The following is an 11,784-nucleotide window of genomic DNA, read 5'->3' as shown; positions in this document are numbered from 1 at the left end:
AGAGGGTCCAGACCCGAAATGTCAGCTTTCCTGCTCCTCTGATGCTGCTTGGCCTGCTGTGTTCATCCAGCTCTACACCTTGTTATCTCAGATTCTCCAGCATCTGCAGTTCCTACTATCTCTGCACCTGAATGCAAGATGCTGTTTTGCCCTCAAACTTTGCTGATTTAGAAATGAACTGAACTGAACTGGCGTGGCCAGGCATCATGTATACATTCACCTTTAACTTTATCACGTTAGTGATAATATTGCTGCACGAGTCTTTTATTCAATAATTCCCCCAGCCAACATTTGACACTTGAAGCCACCACAATTTTACTGCCTCCCGGCTGCCAGGACTGAGCCTGCGTCGACTGGTTCCAACGGTGACCCCGCCCGCTCACAATTGTAGCCAATACCCTTTATCCTCTCAAAGGTGGTAACAGCCGGACCAATCGGAGCTCGCTTCTAAGGGAGGCCAGGAGAGTGACGACCAATCGCTGAGCTTGTCTTACTGGGGACGGGAAGTAGTGCGTAGAAACGGTCAACAAACATGGCGGAAGGTAGGTGCTTCAGATTTGAGCCAGGCCTCCTTTTTTATGAGAAAAAACAATTTGGTTGTTTGTTTTATCTGGGTGAGCTGGAGGTGGCATTCTGAGCCACCAGAATGGCCGAGGTCGAATTCCCTGAAGTGATAATGAGTATTCTGTGCTAAATGTAGTCAGGCTATCTCAACCTGTGAAATCTTGAAGACCCACTGCTCTATGTCTCAGCGCTGCGTTAGCTTCCCCGACCTCCTTCTACACTTGACCGTTCCCTTGTCTACAGTGAGGTGTTTCTTCCAGGCTTATTGCCAGCGGCTTGTGAGGCACAAGTGAATGCTAGGTAACAGCGCGACGATTTGTTGTTGGCAACAACTTTTATTGATTCACACTGGCTCCTGATTTCGCCCAGCGCCTTATGGATTTCTATGCTCACTTATCCGTTCTCAGCATCTTATCCCAGCCCCGTTAGTCACTTCTTGTGTATTACGGATACAGTACTGCACTGTCATCCTGCGTGGTATTCAAATTTCTGGAGACTGCTTGAAGCTGTGATATAAGGCTGCAAAAGGCAATTTGGCCCTTTGAGCCGACATTGTCGTATAATTCCACCTTCCTTCATTAACCCCTTTTTCGTGTTGGTTTTGTTTTCAAATCAGCTGAAATTCCATAATGCAGTCGTTGCATTGAAGGAGGGAAACTACTTTAGTCAAGGCTGGAACTTTCCAAAGCAAAGTTGAATATTGCTTCAGAGAGAAGCATGTTGCAGAAGTTTTTCATCTTGCTGTCATTGGGACAAATACAATCCCAAATTTCAAATGATTGAACAGTTAAAGGAGAAAATGTTTAGTTGACAAGTTAACAAAGACATTTTAGGCTTCTAGTGCCTGAGTAATTTTTAAGGTTGGAAGGGTTGAACATATTCCTTTTCTTTACTGAGAGCTTCCAGAATGTGAATTTGTACTACTTTGAGAAAGCATAAATGAGTCACACTATAAAATCAACTGATTAACAGCTACACTAATAACCAATATAACATAATGTGTTCATGACTGCATAATGAATGCTTCTTAACTGGAGAACCACCTAATAGTAAGCCTTTGGTTTTGGATTTTGCAAGGGTGGTCTGGCTGAGTGTGGTCTGTACACTACCTGTTACAAACAATGAAAGTACATCTTATTTGATTCAATTAACCAGTTGGTGGGATATTTAGATTATTTGTTAAGATAATAAAAAAAAAGAGAACTTTGGATGCTGGAAATCAAAACCAATACAGAAACTGCTGAAAAAATTCAGCAGGTCTAGCAGCATCTGTGGAGAGAAATCACAGTTAACGTTTTGGGTCCAGTGACAACTCTTCAGAAAGCCCCTGCTGAGATTCTCCAGCAATTTCTGCTTTGGCATTAAGATAATCAAATGAACTTAACATGGTTGGTTTATATTTTCTGTAAGTGATATACAGTCATATTCAGGGACCTGTTGCCTGGAATATGCGCAAGCCTTGTACCTTTCCTAATTACTGAAAAGCTTAGGGAGCTGATAGTTCCCTGTTGCTTTCTTTGTGGCAATGCCTCAGCCAGGCGGAACTTGCCAACCAGTCAACATCAGTTCTTCTCTAGTATTTATTGTTATTAATGTTTAAAATTTAGCATTCTTATTTGTCCTGATATCAGAATGAAAAGCAGCAGTAGCAACATCTCTCTTTTCATCAATATTCAAGTTCTGTACTAGCAATAATCATAACTCATTCTTCTAAACTGTGGTGACGAGGGGTCTGGTCAACCTCCACTGTGCACCCCCTGGGGAAAATACATCCTTCTTTAGGTGAGGGAACCAAAACTGTCCATTATATTCTAGGTATTGCCTCACAACTATCTGTACAGTTGTGACATCTTTACTCTTGTATGCACATCTTCTGTTATAAAGGCCGACATACCATTTCACTTCCCAGTTGCTTTCCAGTTCTACATGTAAGCTTTCATTGAGTTAGTACTTGGGGTCCCTTTGCCCAACTTACACTTAGTAATTTCTTTCTGTTTAAGAAATATTTTGCACCTCTGTTCTTCCAACCAAAATGGATAACATTTATCCACATTATATTCCATCTGCTATACTGCCCATTCACTCAGCCTGTCCAAAACCTCCTGAAGCCTCTTTACATCATTTTTGTAACATTCTTATGTAGTTTGTGCCATCAGTAAGCCTGAAAATGTCCAAAAATCCAAATCCTTAATATGGATTATGAATAGCTGAGGCTGAAGCGCTTATCCTAATGTTATCTCACTGGCCACAGCTTGAAAACCTGCGAATTATCTTTTTATTTCTTGCTTTCTTTCCATTAAACACTGCTCAGTCTGTTTAAAGGCAAAATACAGTGGATGCTGGATATCTGAAATAAACACAATGCTGCAGAAACTCAATGGGTCTGGTAGCATCTGTGAAGAGAGAAACAGTTAATTTTTTTGAGTCTGGTATGACTCCTCAGAACTAGAAGGTTTTATTGAATACTTTTGACAGAGGCAGAAGGGAAGCAAGAGGGCAAATGGTGTACAAGCCCTTTGCAAAAGATGAAGGGTTGTTAGAACAAGAAAGCTATTAAAGGGTGAAATTTGGTGTGAAAGAGAGAAACCAGGTCCTTTTCTACTAAATAAATGAGTAAACAGCACAAATACAACATGACTAGAAGGGAAAAGTGATGAGAGGGAATGTAAGAAAGTGAAAAGAAAAATTGGTCAAAGAGAGACAAGCTCAACCAGGTGAAGAAGGGTGGTCGTGGTGAACAGAGACTGTATAGCTTTTTATTTTCAAGGAATAAATCTTCTTATACTATCCTGGTGGAGAATAGTTGAATGAAGGGATTGCACATCCATAGTGGAGAAAATGGCTAAAACCAGAAAACTGGAAATTTTGGAACCAATGTAAAGCATCAAAAGAATCTCAAATGTAGGTGGGAAGAGACAGAACAAGAAGGAATAAAGAAATAATCAAGACAGGAAGAAATTAGTTTAGTAGAGCAGGAACAGTCTGAAATGATAATCTGCCATGATAGTCCACTTTGCGAAGGACATGGAAGTGGGCTGTATGGGCTCGGCTGACTGAGATAGGAGGCTGGATGGTGGGAGTGTGGGGGGTGGTGGTGGACAATCTCCAGAAGAGAGAAATCTTAGACAGTCCTAGAAACAACAGCTTTATGGAGGGACCATATTGCAAGAAGTGACATGAGGCCCTCAACTTCTGTCCAGTAGAGGTCTCTGAGCCCAGATGATGCACCACCCTTATGGCAGAATTGATAATAAGATCGGGTTTGGTCTTGAGCAACCGTCATCTAAGCCATCTGCTGTCTTGCTCCTAGGTTGCCTCTGTCAAAATTATTTTTTTAAAAAACCTATTTTATAACACCTTTCAGTTCTGAAGAAGAGTCTTGCCAGACTTACCATTGACTCTGTTTTTCAATCAGTCTATCTATTACCAACTATCTCTGCTCTAATTTTCTTCCTAACCACCTGGATGGCACCTTATTGAAAGCTTTCTGAGAATTCAAGTATACACATGCATTGCAAATGTTGATTGTTATTTAGGAAAAGTAAAAGAGAAGTTAGGAAATTATAAATTTATCAGTCTGTTGAAGTGTATAAATAGGAACAAAGTGACTGAACACAAGGAATTTGACCCTATTAAAGAAAATTAGTCTGGATTTAGAAAGGATAGATTATGTAGAGTCAGAGTTCTACATATACAAATGCTCTTCAGGCAATTGAGTTTGCGCTAGTCAGAAACTACCTATTTTTGTCCCATTTTTTAGCATTTGGCCTATAGTCTTGTACGCCTTAGCATCACGTATGCATCTAAATACCACTTCAATGTTATGAAGGTTTCTACCTCCACCATCCCTAACAGGTAGTGAGTTCCAAATTCCCACCTTCCGCTGAGATAGAAGAATTTCTTCACACTTCCTCTCAACCATCTAATTTGTACCTTGAAACTATGCACCCAGTCATTGATCACTCCATCAAGGGCAAAAAGTTCTTCCTGTCTACCCTGTCTATGCCCCTCATTTTGTACAGGCAGTCCTCGGATTCCATTGGATTCCATTCTGCAGTCCATTCACATGTCAATTTGTGTGCAAATTGGAAAACAATGTAGGAAGGTATAAAAATCCTGTTCCTAAATACAGGAAATGTTTGCATGGCGAGATTAAAATTATGCCCTTGGATAAAATTGCATTCGTAAGTATGAGTGTTCATAAGACAGATGTTTGTAAAATGGGAAACCCGTATACATCTCATGGGAAATGGGCATTGCTGGCTGGGCCACCATTTATTGCCTGTCCCTAACTGCCCTTGAGAAAATGATGAGCTGCCTTCTTGAATCCCTCCAAATCATTGTAGTGCAGCGTATGCTTCCTTGAGTGGTATACTGTTTTCAGTCTGTTTTATCCTAAAATTACCCTTACCAAAATCCAAAATCATCTTTCTTAACTTTTTATTTCTTTGTTAAAACTATCCTTCATTTGACAATATAATCATTGGATTATTAAGAGGCATATCACTGATTGTTAAATGTAACATGAGTGCCCTTTTGTTTGTTCTAAATATGTGGTTCCAGAAAATAATGAGTGCTGTCAAAATTTACTATCTGACTTGAGCCTCTTAATATGTGAAAAATACTCTTCCCAATACTACAATGCTGCTTTTGCTATTCAGCACGCAACACATTCTTACTTGTCATTGCTTTCTGGTGACCTAGAGACAACACTCTATATTTTACCTCAGTTCTGACCATAGATAAATGAAAGCAGTCAGCAAAAACTATGTCCTTTCTTCCTAATGTAGTAATATTATCTTGAATCAATAAGACTGCTCTCCTACCAGTTTCTGTTAGCTTTCTGAAAACGTTATACTTGGAATATTTAACTTCCAATCATCAGGGGCTTGAAAGTATGACTATCATGTCATACTCTAGAATGTGTATTTGTGCTTCTAATTCAGTCAATTTAGTTTTATACAATTTGATATGCAAAGCATTTGCTCGGGCAAAAAGTCCCACTTGTCATCTTGGGTTTGTGCTGTTTTTCTCACATTATTTAACTTGATTCTTATTTGGAAATTTGTTGTTATTAGTGTTTCCATAATCTGGAGTAATGTATATTACTATGATCTTAACTCTACAATTTTTGCTGTTGCTTCTCACTGAGCCACTCCCTGTCCTACAAAATTTTTCAAAATCTTCATTACATCAGATCTTGTGCCAGCCTGGTTCAGATGCAGACTGGCACATTTATACACCTATCACCTGACCCAGGGAATGAGCCACTATCCCTTAAAATCAAACCTTTTCTTCCCAAAACCCCTTTTTAGCCATGTGTTCATCTTCTGTTTGTTCCAGTGCCAATTAGAATGTTTCTTTAGTAATAACTGAGATTGTCACCCTTGAGATCCTACTTTTATTATTTAGATCCTGACTTCTCTAAGTTCATTGCTCCTTCCCTATGTCATTGGACCTAAAATGAACATCATAACTAGATTGTCTCCCTTCCTTTCCAGGTACATTGAAATATTCCCTATCCTGGCATTAGGTTAGCAAAACACATTTGACATTCCTGGTGGTGATTTAGAGGATGCTATCAGTCCACATTATTATTTGTTTCATTCCATCCTCTATTGTTGTCATGTTCCCAACCTCCAGATTCAGTCTGTGAACATATCTGCCATAATCAACAGGAGTATTTGTTTATATAGGTGGAATGTATCCCGTTATCAGAAAATAACAGTTGTATTTGCCAGAATTTGCTTGATACTTTTATTAAGATTTGATCGACTTTCAGCTTGTGGAAATTTTTTGCCCTGACTTCCGTGGATAAAGAACAGTACTGCGACATGATTTAATTTTATTGTCGTGTCTTTACTTCCTTAGAGCATAGTGAACCGCTTGCAGAACCAAACCTGGAAGGACAGATGCAGGTAATACGAGATTGGAATTAAGTGAGACACAAGAACACATAGCTTGTCTTCTATTTGGCTAGGACAAAAATTGTACTGTTCTCGGACAATGTCTGTCTGTCTGTCTTTCAGATATCAGAAAATCCTCACGCGGAGTACGGTCTCTCTGAGAATGTGCAGGTACTATGTTGAGCCATGTGGCAGTTTACTCCCTGTCAAACCCATACATATACAAGTTTACCTGTGCAATTAAATTGAAGGTATCTTCAATACATTGCCCTGTATAATCATATGTGTTTGTAAACCTTCATTAACTTTTGTTAAAGCTTTCCTAATCTAGTCTTAGGGATTGTTTGCAGACATTCCAGCCAGCAAATATGAATCAACAGTAAGTATGAAATAAAGCTAACAGGACTTGGGATTTTAAAATACTGTTTGTCAGAAATATTTGGCGGAAGTATTAAAATTTTATGCTGCTCTTTGGTCTTCGCACCATATCCAATCTAAGTAATTACAACTGTGTAAACTGCATGGCACTTAACAATGAGTGCCATTGTATTCCTAGATTAACAAATACCATTAAAACAAACTCAATTTGAATTAACTTAAATGCTTAAAACTCAGAATTTGGATGAATTATGGAATATTATAAATCATAGCACCTCCCTGGTTGTTATTTTTCATTAAACTTTGCCTGGTCTCCATGGCAGTGCCATTATTCCACATTGCACCGAGTGAATCAACCAGGAGAACTGATACAGCTTGGTTTTTAGAACTGCTTCTGTGAACACTTAGATGAAGTATATTGACTATTTTATGTTGTTCTGTTAAGGTTCTTGGCTATTTTCACTGCCCTCTTGACCAGTCTTTCCTGGTATCTGCTAAGTGACGCTCATGCTGTAAAGTGCATTTGGGCAGTAAGATACTTTAAATTAAAGCCCTTGGAGTTAAGTAGTCCAGTGATCTTTAAGTGAGAACAATATACTGGAAATCTGAAATGAAAACAGTAAAAACAAGAGAAACTCAGCAGGTCTGACAGCATCTGTGGAGACTGTTCATGTTTTGAATCCAATATGACTCATCAAAACTGAGCCCACTGATATTTGCTGTCTGTGTTCGCAAATGAGCCACGGACACTTGAGTGACTCAAAGGTGCATCATGAAGAATATAATTTCAAGGGTTTGTTTTGGGTTATACAGTGTTTTGCCACAGATTTAATTCCCTCCCCAACCCACAAACTTTGATTTGATCTCCATTGTACTTCAGTAGAAGGTGTTTCCTACAATAATTGCCCTAAGACCCCTCACTAACGAGTCAGAGTAGCATTTGCCTGGGCATGTTTACTGTCTTTCTGCTTGTGGAGGTTAGTAAAAGAGTAATGCAGGACAATCATAAATCCCATTTTTAAAATGTATTAAGGAACATCTTTTCTATTGAAGTTTGTTAGTGATCATTGATTGCAATCCTATTTGCCTACAAACTACATCAGAACACTTTTTTTGTTGATGATGTATCATGAGGATTAAAGTTAAAGCTTTCTTTATTTTTTTTTCCGGAATGGAATAGCGGATAGTTGAGAATGAAAAACTGAATGCGGAGAAAACATCTAAACAGAAAGTGGATCTGCAGTCCCTTCCAACTCGGGCGTATCTGGATCAAACAGTGGTACCCATTCTTTTGCAAGGCCTCTCAGTTCTGGCAAAAGAAAGGTAAGATGCTTATGAAAAGTGACTATGTATGACTGTTGGGGTCATGTTTGTTTAAAATTCATTGTTATGTGCACCATTGCAAAGGCTAAGAGCATTCTTTCATAAGTTACAGGATGCCTGGGAGCTTATGTTTCACATCTACTTCTTTCTCTTGTAAAATGAAGTAAGAAACAGTACTTCTGAATTGAGCATCACTCTGAGGTATAGTTCACATGGTAATGACCAACGTGTTTTCATGGTATTTAGCACTTTAACAATTTGGATGTGGAGGGTGGCTACCTGACTTGTATGACTCCAGGATTTTGCACTTTTCTCCTTTTTTTTTAATCTTAATGTAAGTTCTTAATTTCAAAATGGATGTATTAGCTGTGACCTGCAATGCATTGCTGTTTATTACAGAATGTGCACAGACAGGCGTTGCTTTAGAATTCATGGAGCAAAGTCCCACTACGTAGCTAAATCTGGGATTACCTCATTCTTTTGAGTTTACATCAACAAAATGTACACATTTGAAGCCGTGTAGGACAACAGTTTTATTCAAAGTATTGTAATTATGTTGGAGGCAAGTATATTGGACCACTGCTATTTCTGATCAGATTAGTAACTAGGACTAGGACTAGGACTAGATTAACCGATATAATTTCAAAATTTCCAGACGAGACAATACTTAGAAGTGCACTAACAGTGATATAGGGAGTAATAGCCTTCAAAGTGATATAGATAGACAAATGAAATGCGAGGGCACGTTGCAGATGAAATTCAACATAGCAAATTGTGAGGTGATACTTTCTACTAAAATATTGTATGAGAGAGAATATAATAAATGACACCATTTTAAAAATTTTTGAATGAAAAGAATGACCTGGGGCTACTTGTGCACAGATTATTAACCGTGGCAGGACGGTTTAACAAAGCAATTAATAAAATGTATAAGGACAGGAGCCAGGAAGTTTTGTGTAAAAGCTGTCAGCTGGAGTATTGTGTCAGATTTTGGACACCATACTTTAGGAAGGAGATATAGATTTTGGAGAAGATAAAAGTCAAGTCTCATTCTTTTGTTTTAGTAGTCAGAATTTGGATGTAATGGACACAGATACAACTGGAGCTTTTGCAAAGGAATTGAATGACTATTTTAAGAAGAACAGTTGCAAGGATCAGGGGAAACAATGGAGTAGAGGGCCTACCTAGTTTGTTCGTTGAAGAACAGGCACAGAGCTGTTGGGAAAAATGACCTTTTTTACAGCAGTATACCTTGTGCCAGAATCTTGTTGTGTTAATTGTAATCTCAAAAATCCTTAATTCTTTTCATCCTATTGTCTTACCCTTACATCTTTATAGTTAGTCTGCATAGAAAAAACATACCTGCAATTGAAAAAAATTGTAATAATAGGCTAACAGAGTGGATGTGATGAAAATTGGGAGTAGCTATCAAATGTTTCTTTAATTTTGGAACTTTCCTAATTCTCCAGTTTAGTTTTCAGAAAATAAATATCGTTAATTTCTCAATTCACTGTGGGCAACATTTTACAACTTCGACACATTTGTCAAGGTTTGGTTATTTGTTTTAAATAGTTATGAACTTAATTTCTAAATGAACCTTTTCTCCACAATTAGCTATGACTAAAGGCAACTTCAGTTAATCTCCTTTTCAAGTGTGACCAAAACAGTGTTACAAACAGACTTATGATTTCAGATGAATTCAATTTGATGCAACCACCAGCTAATGAAGGAAATATCTTGTGAAAGGCTTGCACTTGTACGTTTTCATGAGAAATTTGCGCATTGGTTGTTCTCTAACATGAAGTTTGCAATTTTAAAAATAGTCACTTAGTTTACCATAAAATACTGTTTACTCTGACTTATTTCCAGACCTCCCAATCCTATTGAATTCCTGGCCGCATACCTTTTGAAGAACAAGTCACAGTTCGAAGAGAGAAACTAGCTTGTGTGGAAAATGCAAAACTGAAGATTTCATCAGATCCATTTACAGTTGCAAGGAAGGCGGTGACTCTAGAATATCATGGTTTGTTAAAACAGTTCAGACGGCAAAAACCAAAACCAGGATATGCATAAAGTGGCTCATAATCCATCTGAAGTCTGGTAACTGTGCATAGCTCATCACCATTTTCTGTTATTTATGTAAACATTGTGATGTTAAATAAACCACTTTGTTTTTACATTGGTTCAATAATGTGCAGTATTTTGCTTCACTCTGTCTTCAGCCTTACTAGATATTTTCTTTTGCAGGGAGTATACAAGTAAGTCTGGAATAGTATTTGAGGAGTTAAAGGATTACGGTTAAAGCAATGTGATAGAAGGGGAGATGTGAAACAGGCCTAAATTATTCTGCTGGGCAGGAAACCAAACAGGACAATGGGAAAACTTAAAATGGAGACTAAGAAGTGAACTAGTGAAAAGAAAGAATACAAGGAATAATGAGAAAAGCCATCCAGTGGCATAAAAGGAAAATAATTGCGGATACTAAAAAAAAATAATTACAGCGTCTTAAGGATGTTAAGAACAAAAGAATTGGAGAGTAGCAAAAACCAATCAGTTGGAAACAGTGAGTTTGTGGAGGATGCAGGTGTGGTGAAAATGTATAATTTGTGAGTTTTACAGTGATGGAAGTTACGATAGAGCCACTAGGAGATGACAGAATAAACGTCAGATAACAAAATAATTTGGATATGAAGAAATGAACATATTCAAAATAGATGTTAACTGGCTTTAATGGATTGCATCCTTCTGTTAAAGAAAGCAGAACTAGAAACCCTCTCAATCCAATTTTTCAGTCTTCCAGTTGTGCAATAATTACTACTGCAAATTGGTAGGTAACTAATGCGATGCCTGTGTTCAAGATGTGAAAAAGGAGGGTAAACGGGCTAACTGTAGACTAATTACAAAGTGTTTGTTATGGATAAATCTTAGGTTGAAGTTAGTGAGTATTTAAAATGTGCAGCAATATCATAGTCAGCCAATGCTTTGCAGCATATACCAGGAAACACCAAGCTACACAAATCCCGTTTACCTGCACTTAATTTTGTTTTAAAACTGGCATGTTGTGTTGAGAAATTGGATACATCAAAAGAATGCAACAAATCCAGCATAATGGCTTTTCAAAAGGAATTAACTGAATTGTCAGACATTTTTCTGCAAGTTATACATATGGTGTAAGGAAGTAAAGCCACGAGGATAGCAAGTTTATTGCCAGAAACTCAGGTTAAGGTAGGCAGGTGCTTCTCAGTTTGTAGAACACAGTCTTATTGCTTTTTTTTTCAAACTGTATTTGAAATTAGAAATTGGAACATAATGCTGAAACTACGTGACGTACATATCTGTAAGGAATTTGGAGTAATAACAAGGAAAGCTATAATTGACTGCTGTTGAAAGTTTTTTGGCTCCCTTTATACTTCTTTGGCTTCATTATGATCAGCATCAGCTGTTATTTGGTCCCAATCCCACATTCTGGCGACAGCACAATGCCTAATCTTTATCAATATATTCATATATTCAACAGAAAAAGCAGTCATGACATACAAACAAATTTGTCCCGTTCATCCATGACAATGCTTGTATCCCTCAAACCTTTACAACCGCTTACATCTTGGTGAAA

General features: G+C 37.9%; 1 protein-coding gene across 1 annotated transcript; it reads left to right on the top strand.

Moving 5' to 3' along the window:
- The first annotated feature begins 462 nt into the window (after positions 1-462).
- Positions 463-10,362, top strand: dpy30 (dpy-30 histone methyltransferase complex regulatory subunit). The gene is made up of 5 exons (XM_048531028.2): positions 463-542; positions 6,436-6,482; positions 6,594-6,641; positions 8,029-8,171; positions 10,041-10,362. Exons 1-5 carry the CDS (start codon positions 533-535, stop codon positions 10,111-10,113), a joined length of 321 nt encoding a protein of 106 aa, XP_048386985.1. The 5' UTR covers positions 463-532; the 3' UTR covers positions 10,114-10,362.
- The last annotated feature ends 1,422 nt before the right edge of the window (positions 10,363-11,784 follow it).

This window comes from Stegostoma tigrinum, chromosome 4 (assembly GCF_030684315.1).
Source record: "Stegostoma tigrinum isolate sSteTig4 chromosome 4, sSteTig4.hap1, whole genome shotgun sequence".
Lineage (NCBI taxonomy): Eukaryota > Metazoa > Chordata > Chondrichthyes > Orectolobiformes > Stegostomatidae > Stegostoma > Stegostoma tigrinum.
Note: the sequence above shows the minus strand (reverse complement) of the source record. Positions and strands in the feature narration are given on the sequence as shown.

Bases quoted from the DNA above. Each gene is read 5' to 3' on its own strand.
- dpy30 (XM_048531028.2), top strand. The intron at 6,483-6,593 runs GTAATACGAGAT...TCTGTCTTTCAG, and splicing joins ACCTGGAAGGACAGATGCAG to ATATCAGAAAATCCTCACGC. The intron at 6,642-8,028 runs GTACTATGTTGA...GGAATGGAATAG, and splicing joins GTCTCTCTGAGAATGTGCAG to CGGATAGTTGAGAATGAAAA.